Below are 21,455 nucleotides of genomic sequence, written 5' to 3'. Positions count from 1 at the left end.
TCACTGCTGTGTCCCCAAGTCCTAGGATAGTAGTTGGCACAGGGCAGGCAGTTGATAAATACTGTGAAATAAATTAAATAATACTTAGGACTCAGAAAACTGCTCTTCTGTGATACCATCCTATGATTATTTCTCTTCACCACAGAGGATAAGCTTGCTTGTCAAGGCCTTGAACTAATGAGGTAATAATCTATACTGTGTTTATTAACAAGATTCTTTAAGCAGAGAGGCAGGATATGATAGAGAATTAGAGATGTTTACATCTTGGCTGTTACCTTAATAGATGTATTTTTTTTTATCATTTTTTAGTTGTAGTTGGACACAATATCTTTATTTCACTTATTTGTTTTTATGTGGTGCTGAATATTGAACCCAGGGTCTCACATGCGTGAGGCGAGCACTCCATCGCTGAGCCACAACCTAAGCCCCTACTAGATGGTTTGCTTTGAATATTTGATTTACTTCTCTATTTGCTTAGCTATAAAATGGGGATAATAGTAGCTACTTCTTAGGGTTAAATAAAGAGGGGGATGTCAAATGTTTTAGGAAAAAAAATCCAGGCTGAACAATAGGTCTGTTGGGGTGGGGCTAAAAAGCATTCTGCTCTAATGAACAATATTAGAAAGCTTTACAACCAACCCTCAAGCCCTACTATTTATTTTTTGTAACTGGCAGAATCTAGATCTTGTTTTTTTTTTTTTTAAAGAATTTTTTTTTTTTTTAGTTGTAGATGGATACAGTATTTTATTTATTTTTACTTATGTGGTGCTGAGGACTGAACCAGTGCCTCACGCATGTGAGGCAAGCACTCAACCACTGAGCTACAGCCCCAGACCATAGGTCCTATTGTTAAAGAGCTGGGGCCTTCTGAGAAACTGAGGCAGCATGAAGACCCTCTTGTCAAACCCAATTCTTGTGATCAAGTCAGAAAGATTTCAGATATGTAGCTCAGAGTAACAAGAATGAGTTTATTGAAATGACAGGAAAAGGGAAAGGGGACACTCTCAAGGGAGAGAGTGGGTCCTCTCAGAGTGAAGAGAGACAATATGCCCCTCCTGCACTACAATTTATTGGGGGTTGGGGTGGGCAGGGAAGTTTCCTAAGAGTTCTGTCCAGGTCTTGACTTTTGACTGACAGCAGAGTGACATCAAACTTTCAAATCTTCATTGCATAACAATTCTCACCTTGGCCCAGGCAGAATTCTAATTGGTTCTAATTAGATTCTTCATCAATTCTAATTGGTTCTAATTAGATTCTTCATAATTTGGAGGAATTATCCTTATCTTCTATAATCTGGTCTGTGAAAAGGGTCACAAATGTCTCTCCCTTCACAGTAACTTGGGTTCCTCTTGTAAATGCATTTCCTTACAGATAACAGGTAGTTTGCTGAGGAATGCGACATAACCAGTTCACTTAGGCCAGTCACTTAGGCCAGGCACGGCTGCAGATAAATTGCTTTTTGGCAAAGAAAGCATGTCGGGGTCAGCAGAGTGGGCTCATTTTATAGTACTCTCTTAAACTCGTGTTCCCACCATCCTCATTTGTTTGTCCCCTAAGGCTGTGTACCACTGGGCTGACACATTCCTTATGTACTAGCCTACTTCATCAAACATCATTTTGGGAAAATACTACCTTACGTCCTCATAGCTGGGAAAGGCACGGAGTATAACCCTCAAGCACAGCTCACTCCAGTCTCCTGACACTTGCCCACCCTTCACCTGCAGTCAGACATTTCTTAGCGCAAACCCACCGTCTCCAGGTCACCTTGACTACCAGGCCAAGGACCCCGTGGGAACTCACATCCCCTGCCGCCCTCGTTCCTCTCGCGCCCACGGAGGTATGCCCAGAGAGAAGACCTGCTTGGCAGAAACGTAAACGAAGAGATGAGGGGCGTGAATAGGAGTGGACAAATAGCAGCAGGAAGAGAAGTTAGTCTCCTTACGTCTTGATTTTGGCAATAACGGAGGAGTTAGAAAGGCCTTTAACATTTTTTCTGACAGGCATTTTCCAAAGGCAACCCCAGAGCGCGCGGAGATAAAGAACAGCGAAAGGTCCTTCTTCCGGCACCATGCGACTGCGCTCTGGCAGCCGAGACGGCGGGAGGCTAGGGTTGAGGGAAGCCTGGAACCGGAAGTGAAGAGAGATTCCCTCCCTCGTCGCTGTTGCTGCCGCCATACGCGCTCGCCCTGCTCTGGTAAGCTTTGGCCTTTGCTACCATCCGCCTCCATCTGCGCTTCTCCCTGGTCATCCTATCACATGGATTCTTGATACCCCTTCCACAAGCGATGATCTGGTCACTGGGGCCTGGTTGGGTAGTTATTTTCTTTGTTTCTATTCTTTTCGAGAGCGCCGAGCTCCTAGGGGGAGGCAGGGAAACAAGGGGGGCACAATCCAAGATGGTGGCCCAGGCGCCATTGTGCCCCTTTTGCTCCCAGCTCTTCCAGTGGGTCCCTCGCTTCCCGAGGCCCCAGCGACGTCGAGAGGCGGCGCTAGGCTTATTCTGGTCCCGGGCATTGGCGGAGGGCGGGGCTCTTCTCACCCCTCTTCTGGGTCTTTGGGCCCCCTGTGGGATGAGGAGTAGGAGCAGGTTTATGGACCCAATTGGATTTTTCTCACCTCGATTTACCCACTTTAATTTGGAGGCTTTCCAAATGTTTATTGGTAGTGTCATTGTGTTTCTTAGAAATGTGTCTTGTGGAGGTAGCAACTCAAGAGTGATGTGAGACCACTTGGTGAACATTCTGTTAAAGCTTGTTATATTTCTATCATTAATATATTTTTGATTATGTCTTCTGGTGTGTGTATATATATATATATGTGTATATATATGTATATATATATATTGCGGTACTGGTCTTGCTCTACCCTTGAGCTACACCCAAGCCCATTTTTATTTTTTGTTTCTGAGCCGTTTCACTTAGGCCTGCTCCTCGGTGTTAATGACATAGGTTTGTTAAGCAACTGAAGGAGGGTACTTAGGCGCGAGATACTGGAGAGGTGTAGGAGGTGATTGGCAGCCACATGATGTTTTCATTTCGAGAAGTGAGCGCTTTGCGCAGTGCTGACCTTAATCTATCACCCTTGACTGATGGCTGCTGTTAGGAATGGACACCATGAGATTATAAGGAAACTTATTTAGTCATAGTCACCTTTTCATGATCTGTTTTTTTTTTTTTTTTTTCATTGTTATTTACAATTACAAATGTATGCATTGGTCTTCCCCTGTCAAACTAACTGGTTCTGCTACTGTGAGCTCAATCTTTTTGGGAACAATATTCCCTGAGACCACTTTTTTCATTATATTTGTCTTTTATTTTTATGTTTTATATCTGTTCCTTAACAGATAAAGGGTTCACAGTTCAGGGAAAGTAGAAAGTGTGGCAGTGGGAAAGAGGTGGTGAAAGTCTGCTAGTGACTGATAAGTTTTTTGTCTGTTTTCCCCACTCAGCTCTTCTATCAGAAACTAGTACCTTTTCTTTTGCCCTTTATCAAGCCCCTCTCTTTCCCCTTGTTTTCACCTGTTCTGGGAGAACTCATCGAGAGACCCCTCCCCTTCTCCCCCTGCCGGCTCAATTATGGCAGAGAATGATGTGGACAATGAGCTCTTGGACTATGAAGATGATGAGGTGGAAACGGCAGCTGGGGGAGATGGAGCTGAGGCTCCTGCCAAGAAGGATGTCAAGGGCTCCTATGTCTCCATCCATAGCTCTGGCTTTCGGGACTTCCTGCTCAAGCCAGAGTTACTCCGGGCTATTGTTGACTGTGGCTTTGAGCATCCATCAGAAGGTAAATTTTCTGTTGGTCATAGAGTATACATTAGGCTCTTTAGGGATACAAAGAAAAGGATTATTCATTAGGCTCTTTGGGGATACAAGGAAAGGATGTGCTTATGATTCCTCAGGTGGTAATGATTTATGTTTGGACTAGACCAGGAAATAAATAAGTACCAAAAAAGATCTTAACATTAGAAGAGGCTGTGTAGGCTTTTCTTTCATGATAGCATGAAAGTGTTAGTGATCCAAAAACAATTTAGAAGCTTACTTTTTATTTTTGTGTCTGGTTTTTCTTGTTTGCTTGTTTTTTAACTTTGTTATTTTGACCATTAATTTTAAATTTCCAGGGGCTGGGGTTGTGACTCAATAGTAGCCTGCTCGCCTAGCATGTGTGAGGCACTGGGTTCAACTCTCAGCACCACATACAAATAAATAAAATAAAGGTCCATCAACAACTAAAAAATATTTTTAAAAAATTCTCAAAAAAGTTTTTTTTTTAGACTTCCAGAAAGGGTCTGTTTAGACCTTCCACTTTTGGGTCAGGCCAACTCTGGTCTTTAGAAATTTTATGATTGGTCAGGTAATAAGTCCATTTTGTTTAAGATTGTAGGGTTATGAGACCCAAAGTATGGTAACTTAAGTAGGAGAAATGGTCTGTGGCAGGTATTTAAATATCGTGGATTGTTACAGTTTAAGAAAAATACAGACAGAGCCAGAAACACTGAAGGTGAGCTGTTGGTAGATTTAAGAGAGTTGTTAGCATCACTGGGGTGGCCTGAACCTGGAGGAGGTGAGATCTGGAAGGAACTAGGAGGATTTCATTTTGGGATATAATGTGATTGAGGGAGCAGAGAGAGGTTGAAAGGGTTTGAAAGTTGGCAAGAATCAGGTAAATACTTTGGGAATTGAGTGGGAAGAAATGAATTTGGAATGGTTGTGGAGTTACTTGGGATTGCATTCTAAATTTTTCTTTCTTTTTTTCTTCTAGTCCAGCATGAATGTATCCCTCAGGCCATTCTGGGAATGGATGTCCTGTGCCAGGCCAAATCAGGCATGGGAAAGACAGCAGTGTTTGTGTTGGCCACACTGCAACAGCTGGAGCCAGTTACTGGACAGGTATACTTAGGGAGAGTGTTGGGGAAAGCATTTTGGTTAGGGATATGTGGGAAATGTTTCTGGCCCAGTTTCAGATTTACATCTCTTGTTTAGATGACCTCTTATCATCCTTGACAACTAGGTGGAGTGTTCTGCAGTAAGCATGAGCTTAACGATTTAAATCTTAGAAATTGAAGTCATTTATAAATGTCACATGTGCTTTTGTGACAATCTCTTTGTCTGAGGGGATAACAGAGGTATGTATGTACTTAATTTTATCTATCTCTATTTCTCTCTCAAGGTGTCCGTGCTGGTGATGTGTCACACTAGGGAGTTGGCTTTTCAGATCAGCAAGGAATATGAGCGCTTTTCTAAATACATGCCCAATGTCAAGGTAAGCCAGAGTAAAGAAACATGAGAAAATGAGGGTATGGGGAGTTATAGGCACCTGAAACTTGTAGATCAACAGTTTCTGTTCCACAGATGTTAAACACCTATACAAGAACTTCAGCAAACACATAACTGATAGTAAATTTCTGCAGACTTAGGGTGTATTAGATATATTACTAAAATATGGAACTCTTGGATTTATATTACATTTTCAGAGATGCTTGTTATTAATTTTGAAGAGGCTTTAGTTTGCTTTGGTGTAATACAGGGTAAATACACTGTAGCATGAGAACTCATGATTGGGTTGACGGATAATGCTTACCATGGACTACTTCATACTTCTTTACACTGAATTTGAATCATTTTAGTGTGTTTGGTAAGTTTTGAGAATTTTGGGGTGTGTGGCAAGAGGAAGCTCTAAAAGCAAAAGAAAGCTGCAATATATTGTGTGAATTTTGAGAATTCTTTAAAATGGCAGAAAATTGAAAGATGAGGGGGCTGCAACAGAGTTGATTTGTTTTCCATTATATGTCATTAATATTTATGTTGTGGTTCCAATATCAATAGCTTCAGCATCCTTTGGGAACTTGGTGGAAATACAGGGTATATGGGTTCTGTGCCAGACCTACTGTGTATGGAAATAATGTTCTAACATGATCCTTATGTGATGGGAGGTTGAGAGACACTGATGTAGATAACACTGTTCTTCTAGGTTAGAGTGAAAAACTACTTTTGTTCAAATCGTTACCCATTTATTATTTCACATTTTAAAGAAACTAGGAATGTTGAATCATAGCCTAAAACTGCAAATAATTTCTTAGAAACTGAAATAGTATCACCAGTGCATGATAAAAATGTTTAAGTAGTTTAGGTTTTATAATGAGAAAATTTGTGCTCTCCCATCTGTAATCCTGTTTCACGGAAGGTAATCACAACCATTAAAAAAAAAAAATCCTCATGGTTCTGTGTAATCAAGTATTAGGCACTATTAATTAGTCAATTCTAGGCTTTCAGACTTCTTTTCATGAAACATTATTTGTCTTGTTTATACTACTTTTCCTCTGGGTATTTTGAAAGCTATGTTAATTCTTTAAATACAGTCTGAAGGCCCTGTATATGTAGTATAGTATATATTTATGTTAGGAATATCTCTCCTATTATGTTGCCAGAATGAATAGGTTTATATTCTGTCCTTTTACTAAGCAGTCTAATCTGTAGGTGGAGTCTGAAAGTTACACACCAGAAAACTGTTTAGGTTGATAGAACTATTTACTATTGAGTTCCGTAGTGAGTGAGAGTCACCTCTGTAGGCCTAGCTCATCATCACCCTTAAAACACTTGGTGTCACCCTTAAAACACTTGGTGTCAGAATCAGATATGATGCATTCTTGTAGTCCCAGCTACTTGGAGGGTGAAACAGGAAAAAATCACTTGAGCCTCAGAGTTTGAGGTCAGCTTGGACAATTAGGCACAACCCTGTGTTAAAAGGGTGAAAAAAAAAAGAATTGTCATTATTTAACTCTTACTTTACTTATTTCTGTTCAGAATTGTTACAGTGAGGGCTGAGGTCTTATAGCTCAGTGATAGAGTGTTAAATTGTTACAGCTCAGTGGCAGAGTGCTTGCCTAGCATGCTTGAGGGCTTGATCCTTAGCAATATCTCCTTTCCTGATGATTAAAATGACTTGTTGAAGAAGCTTGGACAGTTCTACAGAATGTCCCATTCTGGATTTGCCTGGTTACTCTCATATCATGTTTAGCCATTTGTTTGCTCCCAGTATTTCCTTTTTTTTTTTTTTTTTTTAAGTTATTCATAGACATTTATTTATACGCAGTGCTGAGAATTGAACCCAGTACCTCATACATGCCAGGCAAGTGCACTACCACTGAACCACAGCCCCAGCCCTCCTCCCAGTATTTCTTATAAAAATAAAAATTTATAGTTGAAAGTTCAACTGATTGATTTGAGCAAGAACATTGCCAAACATTTTTGGCAAGAGTCCTTTATGGGCAATGCTGTACCTCTGATTTTTCCACAAAACTGGTTGATCTTGCATTAGTGATTTTAGATTTACACCAGGGAAGAAACAGATTTATCATAGAGTTAGGGTTATGACAATTTGAGTCCCCTCCCCTCCTTCAGTGCTGAGGATTGAACTAAGGGCCTCTCACATTCTAGGCAAGCACACTATCTCAGCTATATCCCTGGTCCATGGCTTTTTCATTTTGATTTCTTGTTCTTTTCCCCCTCGAAACTAGAAAGCAGTTTCTGTGTTACTTGCCTGATGGTTTAAAGTTTAAACATGGAGTAATAGATTTAGCTCAAATTGGTAATTGTGTAGGGTTTGTGTGCTGGTCCAGTTGGGAAAGCTTGGTGTTCCATGTGCTTTTTGTGGAACTTGATACTGGTGATTTCTTGCTGTCCTTATTCTTAACATGAAGTCTGGTCTTAGAGTCATATGAGGGTATATGGTTAAGCCCTTATGCCCTGTTTTTCCTATATTTAGGACACCTATAAAAATGCGTAATTTAAGTTTTTATTGATGCTCTTTGTATAGGATGATGGGACATAATGGGCTAAGGCAGAAAAACTGCTAGCCCTGACTGCCTCCATTAACCATGTAACTTAGGGCAAGTCACTTTTGTTTCTTAGCCTCAATGTTTGATCACTAAAGTTGGTTTTAGTACTGAAATGTCCTGCCAGTTTAGATTTAGCTGAAAGCATGGAAACTCTGGGGAGGATGGACTCTTTCCTTCTTTGAGAGACTATTTTATTCTGACTTGCAGGTTGCAGTTTTTTTTGGTGGTCTGTCTATCAAGAAGGATGAAGAGGTGCTGAAGAAGAACTGCCCGCATATCGTCGTGGGGACTCCTGGCCGCATCCTAGCCCTGGCTCGAAATAAGAGCCTCAACCTCAAACATATTAAACACTTTATCTTGGATGAATGTGATAAGATGCTTGACCAGCTCGGTGAGTGGTAGTGCTGGGATGGGGTCACGTGGTCCGGGGAGTTGCTCTTTGGAGCCAAATGATGTTTATTTGATACTGGAGCACTTCGGTGCAAGGACGACTCTTAATCTATCACCCATGACTGATGGCTCTGAGTTCCCTGGACTATTTTTGTTATTTTATTTTTTTGTGCTGGGATTAAACCTAGGGTCTCATGCATGCTAAGCACATGCTGTACCTCTGAGCTATAGCCTTAGCCCTTTGGTATTCTCTCTATAATAGATGTTCTTTGAGAGTAGGGGACTATGATAATTTTAGGTAAAAGTCACCACCACCACCCTTTTCTTTATAGATTCCTATACTGAGTGTCATGGGAGAGATGTTAAACTGAAGGAGGAGACAGTCCACCCTCTGGCATCCCCAGCACAGCATATGTGATCAGAATTTATAGCTGAATAGGTTTCTAGACTTAAGTTCTAGGATTAATGTGGTGAGTGTTTGTGGGAGTTTGTGTGGTGTGGTATTCTAGTGTGCTAAGTGGGGTTAATAAAAGAAAAAATTTCTGTAAGACCAAATTTTGAAGAATGGGAGAATGGGAATGGATATAGACCCAGACAAGTCATTCTAAATGATCTTTGACTATTCAAGGTGGTGAGCTATAAGATAGATGTAGAGATGTTATATTTGCTTGACAGTGTAGGAAAGTGTGATTCAGAGGAGGCATGGAATGGACTGACATTTAGAATGTAATAAGTGCTCAGTACTTGTAGACTGCTAGAACTTGGAACTTGGGTAAAGAGGAATTGGGACAAGGGCCTATAAAGCATATTTATATGTCCTTGTGAGCCTTTGTAGCGGGCTTTGTGTCTGTTGTATTGTCTTGAACTTTAGGGCTTCATCATATTTCTTGCTTGGTTAGAGCAGCTGGAACCTGATCCCAAGTCTTTATTCTGTAGTCATTGTGTTTTCCATTGTTATTACTATTTGGTTTTAGAGTTGTTGGAGAAAGTAGAGAGACCTGAAGTCATCTTTCCCTGAAATGATTCCTTATCCATTTCCAGTAGTCACCTCACTGGGAAGTCTGTTTCTGATCATTATCACAGATGTCTATTATCTTTAATCTCTCATTCTTGTAGACATGCGTCGGGATGTCCAGGAAATTTTTCGCATGACCCCCCATGAGAAGCAGGTCATGATGTTCAGTGCTACCTTGGGCAAAGAGATCCGTCCAGTCTGCCGCAAGTTCATGCAAGATGTAAATACCCTTCTACCTTCTCTCCCTCCACTCCCCGCCCACTGCCTCCTCCCCTTCCTCGCCCTCTTCCTCCAGACTCCCTTGTCCTTCAAGTGCCAAGAAGGGGGCTTTTGCCCGTCTGGGAGCAACAACTCCTTGAAGAGACACACAGAGGCAGAGACAGCTAGTGTTAGGGTCTGCGCGGGTGCCAGGGAAACTCCGGAAGACTTGGTCGGGTTAACGTGAGAGCGGGTAGAGTTCGACATTTTTTTTAATCCCAGCATTTTTGAACCTCTTCTCCCTTTTGGGGGAGGGCAGGATTTTCTGCCCTACCACCCATTCATCCATCATCTCCTACATACCCCTTACAGCCACGCACCCCAAGGTGACATCAAGCATACAGCTGGAGTTTCTGTGCTCATCAAAACTCATAACTCCCGGTGGTAGGAGAGTAAGAGAGGGACAGACAGATTGCAGGGCATGTCCAGAAGAAGAGCAAACAACACAAATGAATCTGCCCCCTCCCCACCTCCAGGGGTGGGGGCCTCTGGTACCTCAGTCCCCAGTCCCCTACTCCTTCCCACCCATACCTCCTTGCACCCATCGGAACCTCGGTCGATGTGAGCCGGCAGCAGAGAAGCACCGTGGCACGACGAGGGAATGCGGACGGCACCGAGCTGTGGATGGCGGCAGCGGAGGCCGCGGGGAAACCTGACCAGGAAGCTGAGGACCAAACCAGCCTCTTTTTCCGTTCCCGGTTTTTTTCCTGAACCTAACACGTGCTGTGCCCCATTCTCCCCCATATGTGTTGGGGGTGGGGTCTCCTGAATGGGTGGTGGATTTTTTTTTCTTTTAAAGAATTATTTTTCAATATTCAGAGGAGAGGGATATGGGAAAGGTAAAGTGGAGATTTCCACTTGATGTAATCAGATGGGTGTTAGGGTTGGGGCTTGGGGGGAGCCCATTGTTTGAGCAGTGGAGTATGTTCTTCTCCTCCCTGCAGTGCTCCTTCCCTTGAAATAACTTTCTCTTTAGTTGCACTTGTTGTTAGAATTAGATTTGAAGGCGGCCTTGGAATTTCTCTTTGAAAAGCATGATTTGCTAGCCTGCCTTCTGGGATTCTGCTTCTGGATTAGTTTTTTCCCCCCAAACACACACACATCCTTGCCCATCTTGATCTCTGGATCTATACATTAATTAGGTCCCCCAAGATGGTAGGGAGAGTGTTAGGAAAGTCTGGCTATAGAGTTGTCTTGTGTCAGCTTCTTATGTCTTTTTTTATGCTGCTTTCCCCCCCTTCAAGGGTTGTGTGTGTGTGTGTGTTGTTAAAAAAAAAAACAAAACATTTTTTTTTTTCAATTTTAAAGATGAATGCTATCTGCTGCTGTTTTTTATTTTTTAGCACCCTTTACTAGTGCTGTCCATGTAAACCAAACTGTAGATGGTTTGACTATTAGAGACCAGTCTCATCTAAAACTATTCCATATAATATACTCATCTTGAGTAATTTTTGGTTCTTAAATGGACTTTTTGACTAGATCCATTATAGCCATTCTGATCTTAAAGACATCCACTTTCTAATGTGTATAAGATTCTCTTAGTTGAGAGACAATGAAAATGGAGCATTCCTTGTTATCTCCCCCATGTTCTTAATAACCAGCTCTGATGGAATTACTCTGACCTTGAGTCACTGTTCCCCATCATTTCTAAGGTATTTGAATCATATCATCTCTTTGAATGTCACCTATTTTCTTTCTTTCACCACCTCCATTTGAGGTAATGGTGTCTTGCCATTGGATGGTTTCACTGCTCCATTACTTTGCAAAGTTCCTTTTTCCCCTGATAGTTTTCAATTGGGCTATCTTAAAAATCAACTGATAGGAAGGAAGGAAATTAGATCTAGTGTGAAAAAGACCACAGTAAAATTGGGTATTTTTAGTGGTGGGGTGGGGTTTTCAATCTTTTCTCTTCTCCCCATCCCCCCATGGGGTGTTTTGGAGATCAACTTCCTCCACCCCCCCAGGTTTAACCCCCCCACTCTGCCCTCCTCCCGTTCCCCACCCCCTTCCTCCCCCTCAGCCAATGGAGATCTTCGTGGATGATGAGACGAAGTTGACGCTGCACGGGTTGCAGCAGTACTACGTGAAACTGAAGGACAACGAGAAGAACCGGAAACTCTTTGACCTTCTGGATGTCCTTGAGTTCAACCAGGTCAGTGTTCAAGGTCCAGTAGAGTGATGAGCAGCATTGGATACATAACAAGTTATAGCAGAAACTTGTGACCAAGGTGTGTTGAGGGAGCCACATATGAGGAGAGAATGGTGGAGACATTCTCATAAATGGGAATATAAATGTTTTTTGGGGACTGAGCATGAGCAAGGCGTTCTGTGACTGTGGGATAATGAAGATGTCAAGTAAAATAAACCCCCAAAAGTAGATTTCTTTTTTGGTAGCGGGGATTGAGCTTGGGCAATCCACCAGTGAGCCAAATGCCCAGCCCTATTTTTTTTGTATTCTTTTTAGAAATAGGGTCTCACTGAGTTGCTTAGCGCCTTGCTGTTGCTGAGGCTGGCTTTGAACTCATGATCCTCTTGTCTTAGCCTATGAGCTGCTGGGATTACAGGCCTGCACCATCGTGCTCAGCTCCCAAAGTAAAATTTTTGAAGGGTTTTAGGAAGTTTGTAAAAATCTTGAGCTATTCTAGGCATTTAGGGTTGGTTTATTTCTTGTACTCCTTGTTGAGGAAAAGCAACCCATCAGTTTACCTGGTGTGTGATGTCTTTGCTCTAGAGACTACTAGAATTAGGGTAAGCCCCTTAGTCTTTTGGTAAGTAGGAATATTAGTTGTGGTCTTCCTAGAACTTTGTTGTAACTTTTAGCATTTATCTATGAGATGGCCTTATCTTTGTCTCATAACATGTCTGCCAGTTTGGATGATTATTCTCCACACCACCTCAGAGGTCAGCCTACCTAGAAATCATCAGAACTTGGAGAGAAAGGCTAAATTGTATTTAGAACAGAAAAGGAAATATGTGATAGGGTATAATAGGGACTGAGAGGAATTCCTTTAGATGAGTAAGATTATTAAAAACTCTGCCACATGTGTAATTTCTTTTAAATACTATGTACCCCCTCACTCTCATGCACCACCCCTCCCATACAGGTGGTGATCTTTGTGAAGTCTGTGCAGCGGTGCATCGCCCTGGCCCAGCTCCTAGTGGAGCAGAACTTTCCAGCCATTGCCATCCACCGTGGGATGCCTCAGGAGGAGAGGTGAGTTGGAGCTGGAGAACAGCTTTGTGACCTTGGGGGAAAAGTGAACCATTGAGAGAAGGGGACCTCAACATTTTCCTAATTTCCTTTCTCACAAAGGCTTTCTCGGTATCAGCAGTTTAAAGATTTTCAACGACGGATTCTTGTGGCCACCAACCTATTTGGCCGAGGCATGGACATTGAGCGGGTGAACATTGCCTTTAACTATGACATGCCTGAGGATTCTGACACCTACCTACATCGGGTAAGTACCACATCCAGGATACCCCACTCTTCCATACCCTTATTTTATGTATCTTTTTCTTTAAGATTTTTTTTTTTTTTTTTTTTTTGAGGGGATGGAACCGTACCAAGGATTGACCACAGGGGCACTTAACCACTGAGCCACATCCTAGCCCTTTTTTTCACTTTGAGACAGGGTCTCACTAAGTTGCTGAGGTTGGCCCCTAACTTGGCTATCGTTCTGCCTCGGCCTGTACAGGCGTGTACAACTGTGCCCAGCCTTTTTTGTACATCTTCCATCTTTAGGGTCTTCCAGTTTTACTTTTTTTCTTCTTCCAGGTGGCCAGAGCAGGTCGCTTTGGCACCAAGGGCTTGGCTATCACATTTGTGTCAGATGAGAATGACGCCAAGATTCTTAATGATGTGCAGGACCGCTTTGAGGTCAACATCAGTGAGCTGCCTGATGAGATAGACATCTCCTCCTACAGTGAGTATGGAGCTCAGGAAACTGGCTCCCCCAGCTCTTAGATTTTCCTTGTTCTTATTGTGTATGTCTTGAATCCCTTATGTAGGTAGTGGTCACCTGATGCCTTATTGGTGGCCCTTTGATGACCTCTTGTCCCTTGATCTTTGATACTGATTGGGGTGTTTTATTTACTATTTTTGTGGGGTCTTTTTTTCTTTCTTCAAAGGATTTCTTTCCGTACTCCTGAGTCTGTCCTCTCAATCTACATGGTACACAAACATCTTCATGTATGTACCTGTGTGTTTCTGTGTTGGTTTCCCCTTTGTGTGCCTTATTTTAACTGCCTTGTTTTGTCTTCAGTTGAACAGACGCGGTAGAGGATTCACCTATTCTGGAATGTGACGGTCTATCTCTTCAGGAGAGGACACCAGGTGTGGGGGTGAAGGAGACACTACTGCCACCTGCCCCGACAGCCCCCACCCCTCCCCAAGGCTTCCTTCTTTTGCATCACCACCACTCCTAAACCCCATTCCTGATTTATCAGAATTTTTTTTAACAAAACTAAAAATGAAACACAAATGTGTCTGTGGTATCTGTAAGTGCTCCATCCTTTATTGCTTATGGTAAAGTTATTTAGGGCTTAATCCAGGATAAATTTCTCAGTTCTGAGTACCCTGCTGTAGAGTGGGGTCAAAGTGAGAATAAGCCTGCATAGGCCATGGCTCCTCAACTACTTTCCAATTTTTTGGACCCTTATAGAGTTGTCTTCATTTTTTGGTGGGCTGGCATGTTTCTGAAAGGGCCCATTGCAGGGTGCTGGGCAGTATTTCAGGTTTTGGAGGGTTATGCGGGCACTTGTGGGAAGCTTAGGCATTTCCTCTCTTGGTGTCTCTTCATCTGTTCTTTCAGCTTCTGGATCTTGAGCACTAGGGCCTGGGCTTCCCAGGCTCCCCCTGTCCCTTCCAGTAGGGCCTGGTACAGCTCCAGCTGCTGCTCCAGCAACTCTTCAGCTTGAGTCAGCTCAGCTTTGTGGTGGGGCCAAGGTTCCTGGATGAAGCAGGAATTGGGGGAGGCAGCAGCATCAGCCAGGATTGGGGGCTGAGACACTGGGAAGCTGTGTTGCAGAGTGTGGCTGGAATTCAAGAATTCTGTCTTTTTTTTTTTTTTTTTAAATACCCTATTAGTTTAAGGTCATCTCTGAAGCTCAGGTAGCTTCCTCTATCAAAGACATGCTGGGGGGTAAGGGGATTAGGTAGATATCACTGGCTCAGGGGCTGCCTTAAAAAGGTTTATGGACAGAGGACTAACTGTCCCTCCTCCCTAGGAAATAATTAACTGTTAGATGAAGGGGAAATTCCTGTTCAAGGAGAGAGGGAACCCTGAGATCTAGGTTAGTGTGGGGGTGGGAAGGAGTTGAGAGTTAAAATTAGGCAAGGAGCTGCAGGGTTTGATGGATACAGCATAAACTGGACATTTTTTTTTCTATTCCTTACCCCAATACAAATCATTTTATTTTAATACAAATCATTTTATTTTTTTAGTTTGACATAAGACCTTCATTTTGTTTGTTTATTTTTATGTGGTGCTAAGGATTGAGCCCAGCACCTTGCACATGCCAGGCAAGTGCTCTACCACTTAGCCACAACCCCCAGCCCCCCCATACAAATCTTGACACACTCCTCCCACCTTTGCCACTTACCCTGGCAGGTGACCTCATCTTCCCACCACCTGAGGAGCTGGTCTGTTCTTCCATGCTTTTTTTGGGATTCTGGAAATAGCATCCTTGGGGGCCCAGGAGGGCAATAGGAGGCGAAGGCGACAGTACTGAGTGATCCAGGCCAGAGGGAGGACCATGGCTAGTGAGGCAGGGAGCTGTCTTGAGCTGCCCAACAGCCACCAGGAACTGGCTGTCTTCCAGGCCTTGGCCTCACTTGAGTGCCTGTCCTGCCCAGGGACCCGCCCCTGCCTGACCCCGTTTGCCTCCACCTTCCTATCCTGGCTGAACAGTCTAGGAACAAGAGTCCTGGTATGAACATGTTCCTGTCAGTTTAGACAGAATTTGGTTTAGAATGCCTAGCCTACCATGTTTTGAGTTTGTTTCTGCTAGCACTGTCTTCTAATTTCTCCCTCAGTGCTGTGATAGGAATTACATCACTGGTTTTTAGATGAGAAAACTAACCAGGATTGTTTACTTTTCTCTAATTTTGTTGGCCCAGAATGACCTTTTTTCCTGTCCTGTCTTGCAGTATGTGTTGTAGGGGTTGCCTTTAGTTAGATCAGGCTCCTTTGTATCCCCTGTTGCTTATGACAGTGTGACACTAGTACAGGTGTCAAGCTTTGTTGAGCTAGTGAAGTCTCCCTTGGCACCTATACATAAACCTGTCCACACAGTGTGAACCTGTGTACAGATGGTAGGTGTCCTGCAGTGTGTTCTAAAGTGTCTCTTGTGGCTGGAGACCCCAGACACATTCCTGTGGGCAGTGGTGGCTCAGGGGGATCTATATTTTGATCATGTGGGAAATGGAAGGTCCTCAGAAGGCAGGATTGCTAGAGAGTAGACAGTTGCTAACCAACTCACTATTTGGAAACAGGGAAGATGGCTGAGGGGTCCAAAAGCCAGACAGGGAGAGTTTTCTGGAGGTCCTTGCTGCTCAAGCTTGGGCTGAAATGCATTTAGATGAGGCGGAACACCTCAGTTTGTCAGCTGACTTGTTTCCTAGTGTAAAAAGAGGCAAAACTGTAAAAGGGAGAATGGTTTTCTCTGTTTCTTAGTGACAAGGTTCTCATATTTGAATTCGCAATGGCTTAAAGTCTTAATTACTGGAAAATAGGCTCAAAGTACTGTCATTACAGATATGTGAAACTAGTACATGTGAAACTCGCCAACATTGAAGTTAACCTAACCATGTTTGTCAGTTAAAAGCAAGCTCAGCAGCTATTTAGGAAAACAAAAAACAAACCATGACATTTCTGCAGGGTAATCTAAATGATACATTAAATAACCCTTCCTGAAAAGCAGACATTTCAACCATCTGCTTTAGGTTATGCACTCAAAAGTGGACTAACCTACAATAATTTATAGTAGATATTCCTAAGCCACGGACAAAATAGTCTGAATTTTGGCTTTGTTCATCTATGTGAACTAAAGAAAGTTCTGGGATTTGGGTTGGTTGAAATCTGTTGAATGAACTGTGAATCATAGAAATGGAGTGAAGATAAATATGTATAAACCAGATTGCCTACTTTTATGTTAGTGTATATATTTACCTTTTGTCATTCCTGAATGTTTTGGAGTCATAATCATGAAAATTCTGGTCTCTGAAGACCCCTTCAATATCGCACCCTACTGAGGATTGACAGGACCAGAGTGATGGAGTGACTGACATGAATTTATGTCTTGTGAAACATATGCAGATGGGGACTTAGAGATATAGAGGTGCACTCATTGTATTTATGTGAAAATAAGTGTCAAACAACTAGCTGGGCACATTTTTATTCCTGTCAACAGTTGATGTTCATAGCAACCTTTCAAGAGAGCCTTTCTCATTTCACTTTTCTTGCATGTGATGTCCGGTCCAGCACCCTTTGTTGAAAAGACTGTTTTCTCCACTGAACTGTCTTTGCTCCTTTGTATCTAGGTGGATCTGTTTATGGTCTCTCCATTCTGTTCCACACATTCATTTATTCTTTTGGTGTTACCGCAGTGTATTTTAAAAATCATTTGAGTTGGCAAAAATTTTGTATTTATGATGTACATGATATTTTGGTAAGTGTATCCATTGAAAATGGCTAACTCAAGTTACTTAGCATATATCACACATATATACCATTTTATTTTGTAACAAGAACACTGTCAGCAGTTTTCAACTATATCAGTATATTGTTTAGTCACCATGAGATAAAAAATATCTCTTGAACTCATTTCTTCCTATGTAACTGTAATTTTGGTCTTTGACTAGCATCACCACAATTGTCCCACCGCTTAACCTATAGTAACCACCAGTTTGCTCTCTACATAAATTTGATTTTTTTTTTTTTTTTAGTTCTCCATAAGTGAAATCATCTATGCTGGGCTTATTTCACTTAATGTCTTCCAGGTTCATCCTTATCACAAACGATAGGATTTCCTTTTTTTTTTTTCCCAAGGCTTAATAGTATTTCATTGTGTATATAAACCCCATTTTCTTTCTTCATCTGCTGATAAACACAAGTTGATTTAGTCTATATGTTGGCTATTGTAAATAATGCTGCAATCAACATGGTAACAGATGTCTTTGACACTGATTTCGTACCTTTGGATATATACTCACTAGTAGGATTGTTGAATCATACAGTCATTCTATTTTTAATTTTTTTTTGTGTGTGGGGAAACGCCATACTGTTTTTAATAAAGGCTACCAATGTGGTACTAATTACTACATAGTCATGATTATTAAAGTCAGGTAGTGACTGTCCTTTGACTTTGTTTTTATTCTACATTGTATTAGCTAGATTTTCTTCCTCTCCATATAAACTTTAAACCAGTTTGTCAATTTCCACAAAATAACTCGCTGAGATTTTGATTGGAATTGATCAGTTGGGAAAAATTACGATGACAATATTTGTTTTATTCATGAACATGGAATATACTGTATTTTTTAGTTGATGACTTTCATCAGAGTTTTGTAGTTTTGCTTTTATACATACTTAGATTTATAACCTAAGATGAGATTGTACCTAAGTATTGAGTTGAAGTGTAGCTCATTGGTAAGCAGTTGCCTAACATATGAGGCCTTTAGGTTTGATCCCCAAGAAAGAACACACGTACACCAAGGGGCAGAAGAACAAGCTCTAACTTTTAGGGAGTGCTAATGTAAATGGTATTATGTTTTGCTTCTCAATTTCCACTCATTCCTTACTGGTATATAGGAAAGTGATTGAATTTTATATATTAACCTTGTATCCTGCAACCTTACTATATATTCTTTTTGTTTCCAGGGATTTCTTTTCTTTTTTGTTGTATTTTTGGCATACATAAAGTAAATATGAAACATCATAGGAAAATAATAATAATTATAAAAGCATAATTATGACATAAGTCTTGAAACTTTGATCTAGTTTATGTTCTCAGTTTTATTTAAACTAATAGAGTATTTTTATTAAAGATGTTTGCAAGACTCAGAGACAGTGTTGTATCACCTTTCTGTCTCAAACTTTTAATTATGGCTTTCCCAAAAGAAATATTACTATTAACAAAAAATTAGACGAGAGCATTTGATTTATAGAGTCTTGAAACAATATTTTGTGGCTTTTTTGTGTGTGTGTCACTAAGGATTGAACCCAGGGCTTCCTGCATGCTACCACTCTACCACTGAGTAATACCCTCAGCCTTTTAAAAATTTTATTTTGCGGCAAGGTCTTGCTAAGTTGCCCAGGCTGGCCTTGAACCTGTGATCCTCCTGTTTCAGTCCCCCCAGTAGTGGGATAACATGCATGTGTCACAATATCTGGCTTTAATTTTGGTTTTAACATATGCAAACACTTCATCCTCCCTTGCAGAGAGGCAGCTTATTCCCATCTCTATAATGGAGTATGGCCTGAACTTGCCAACTCGCCTCTGTGTGATGGAATAAGGTTGATGTAATGGGTTATGACTCTGGGTGTAAGATTAAAATACATTGCAGTTTTCATTTTGGTTCTTTCTGTCTCTTGGATCCCTAGCTCTGGGGATGCCAGCTGTTGAGTCATGAGCAGCCTGTGGAAAGGTCCAGGTGACTAGGAATGGAGGCCTCTTGGGACCAGCTAGCAAGTACCTGAGCCCTCTCCAACAGCCATATGAAGGAGCCATGCTCCTTGGGAGCCCCCAGTGCCAGTCAGGTCCTCAAAGGATGCAGCCTTGGCTGATGACTGCGACCTTGTGAGAGACCCTGAGCCAGAAGCACTCAAGGAACCTCTCCTGGATTCCTGACCATCACACCCTGAGGGAGATAATGTTCCATGTTTCCAGCTGCCAAGTTTTGGGTAGTTTGTTATATAGCAGTAGATAAGTAATATAGATTCTAAGGAAAGATTAAATCATTGTACTTTTTTATTTGCCCTAAATAAAACGTGTCAGTTAAATGATATTTAACATGCCAGTTGGATTTAAGATTTTTCACAGCTAAGTGAGATGTAATTTATTATTATTCTCAAACATCTATTTATTTGACTTTCATGATCCAGCTGTGACTCAATTACACAAAAAAGTAAGAATCTGGCTATGTTAGTCTGATTTTGTGATGGACCCTAACACCACTCCAATTAGCCATCTTTCTTCAGTCAATCAAATGCTAAGGTATTTGCTACTGTGAAGGGATTTTTGCAGATGAAATTACAGTCTCAAATCAGTTAACCTTAACATGGGGACTGTCCTAACTAGGTGATCCTTTAAAAGGACCAAGCTCTTCCTGAGAGAAGAGATCCATTGTGTGAGAAGGATTCAGTGTGAGAGATCTTCTTAAATGTGGGCTTTGAAAATGGAGGGGCAAGTCAGGTGCGGTGGGGCATGCCTGTAATCCCAGCAGCTCTGGAGGCTGAGGCAGGAGGATTGTGAGTTCAAAGCCAGCCTCAGGAAAAGCAAGGTGCTAAGCAACTCAGTGAACCCTGTCTCTAAATAAAATACAAAATCGGGCTGGGGATGTGGCTAAGTGGTCACCAAGTTGCCTGTAGTCCTCCCCCTCTCTCCCTGACAGCCAGCAAGGAGAGAGGGACCTCGGCCCTAAACGTGCAGGAAATGGGATTCTGCCCACAGCATTGTGTGAGTTTGGAGGATACTTGAGATGAGACCACAACTTTATGAAATCCTGAAGAGAGAATCCATGCATACCATGCTTAGATTTCTGACAAAGGAAATGTAAGCAAATAAACAGGGTAATGTTTTGGGCTATCAAGTTTGTGGTAACTTCTTATGTAGTAATCAAAAACTGTCAGGCTCAACTGTGCAACAGATAAGTGTTTTCTCCATTGGAATGAATTTATAAATTGTGTACATGAAATGCATGAAATAAAATATTTTTTTGTTTTTTAATGACTTCTGTGTGATGCAATTTCATTTAAATACAATTACATTTCATTTGTTCAACAAAAATGAATGTAGTGCCTACTGTGTACCAAGTATGATTTTAAATGCTGTGAATCCAATGTTGACTAAAACAGCCCTAAAAGCCTCTGTAATCATAGGTCTTATGTTCTAGAGATTTCTTTGGACCTATTAGATGGAATCTCTGGAACATTTTAAATGAAGAAATGAGAACCTGACTTATTAGCAGGATAGTTGATCATGGTGAGAATAGTTATGGTGCCATATAAGGGGACAATCCTGGTACCAAAATTCAGTGAGGGGTGTTAAGTTCCAAGGGGAGATTGGTGTCTGAGGGATGAGAAAGAAGTGCTGGGGAAGCTAGAGGTGAGAAAATAAAGCAGAGGTAAAGGATTCTAAAGCAGTGGAATTCTCTGACTTAAGCATTGTGTGTGTGTGTGTGTGTGTGTGTGTGTGTGTTATTTATATATTTTTTAGTTGTAGATGGACATAATACCTTTATTTTATTTGTTTATTTTTATGTGGTGCCAGGGATTGAACCAGTCAGTACCTCATGTATGCTAGGCAAGCACTCTACCACTGAGACACAACCCCATCCCTTAAGCATGTTTTTTTTTTATGATTTTAAATAGACATATATACAGAGCCTAGCAGAGTACCCTTTACATTTGCTATGAAATACATTCTATGAGATGCCTGTTAATGAATTGCTTCCTTATGTTAATTCAGGTTAAAAAATAACATTATCAAGCTTTCCAAATTAATCTGCACGCCATTTAATTGTGAATAATCCATAAAAGAGGCAATGCTTGAACACTTGCAACTTGAGGTTTCTGTGGTTGAAATATATAGTAACAAATTGTACTTTTGTATGCTTCTCTTTTCATCAATCCCCTCTTATCTGTGGTTTTCCTTTTTGAAGTTTCAGTTACCCTCAGTTAAGGAGGTCCAGAAATGGAAAAGAAACAATTCATAAGTTTTTGGTTGGGTGCCTTT

The 21,455-nt window shown here is 41.5% G+C and overlaps 2 protein-coding genes and 2 non-coding genes across 7 annotated transcripts; 3 read left to right on the top strand and 1 right to left on the bottom strand.

Moving 5' to 3' along the window:
• Positions 1 to 2,037: 2,037 nt before the first annotated feature.
• Ddx39b (DExD-box helicase 39B) lies at positions 2,038 to 20,450 on the top strand. 4 transcript variants are annotated; one of them, XM_058586586.1, is made up of 12 exons: positions 2,039 to 2,194; positions 3,449 to 3,786; positions 4,762 to 4,889; positions 5,170 to 5,262; positions 8,045 to 8,228; positions 9,344 to 9,462; positions 11,521 to 11,652; positions 12,605 to 12,714; positions 12,814 to 12,958; positions 13,276 to 13,423; positions 13,763 to 18,420; positions 19,103 to 20,450. In XM_058586586.1, exons 2-11 carry the CDS (start codon positions 3,576 to 3,578, stop codon positions 13,777 to 13,779), a joined length of 1,287 nt encoding a protein of 428 aa, XP_058442569.1. In that variant the 5' UTR covers positions 2,039 to 2,194; positions 3,449 to 3,575; the 3' UTR covers positions 13,780 to 18,420; positions 19,103 to 20,450. The 4 variants fall into 4 exon arrangements, with proteins under 4 accessions (XP_058442572.1, XP_058442571.1, XP_058442569.1 ...); XM_058586587.1 differs by lacking the exon at positions 2,039 to 2,194 and adding an exon at positions 2,200 to 2,312; XM_058586589.1 differs by lacking the exons at positions 13,763 to 18,420; positions 19,103 to 20,450 and having other exon boundaries at positions 2,038 to 2,194; positions 12,833 to 12,958; positions 13,276 to 13,415.
• LOC124109376 (small nucleolar RNA SNORD83) lies at positions 3,017 to 3,094 on the top strand. Its single transcript, XR_006856915.1, has one exon. It is a non-coding gene; the product is annotated as a small nucleolar RNA SNORD83 (small nucleolar RNA).
• LOC124109377 (small nucleolar RNA SNORD83) lies at positions 8,282 to 8,358 on the top strand. Its single transcript, XR_006856916.1, has one exon. It is a non-coding gene; the product is annotated as a small nucleolar RNA SNORD83 (small nucleolar RNA).
• On the bottom strand, positions 13,997 to 15,256 carry Mccd1 (mitochondrial coiled-coil domain 1). The gene is given in 3 exon segments (XM_046467909.1): positions 13,997 to 14,449; positions 15,102 to 15,193; positions 15,196 to 15,256. Coding segments are annotated over 3 exon segments (357 nt in total). The 3' UTR covers positions 13,997 to 14,245.
• Positions 20,451 to 21,455: the final 1,005 nt, after the last annotated feature.

The sequence above is a fragment of the Marmota monax genome, unplaced genomic scaffold (genome assembly GCF_021218885.2).
Source record: "Marmota monax isolate L192 unplaced genomic scaffold, Marmota_monax_Labrador192_F-V1.1 WCK01_AAM20220418_F8-fsc00404, whole genome shotgun sequence".
Taxonomy (NCBI): domain Eukaryota; kingdom Metazoa; phylum Chordata; class Mammalia; order Rodentia; family Sciuridae; genus Marmota; species Marmota monax.
This window is presented reverse-complemented; position numbering and strand designations above follow the sequence as displayed.

Coding starts and splice junctions, on each gene's coding strand:
- Ddx39b (XM_058586586.1), top strand. CDS start 3,576: ATGGCAGAGAATGATGTGGACAATGAGCTCTTGGACTATGAAGATGAT. Junction 3,787..4,761: donor CTTTGAGCATCCATCAGAAG/GTAAATTTTCTG, acceptor TTTTTCTTCTAG/TCCAGCATGAATGTATCCCT. Junction 12,715..12,813: donor GGGATGCCTCAGGAGGAGAG/GTGAGTTGGAGC, acceptor TTTCTCACAAAG/GCTTTCTCGGTATCAGCAGT.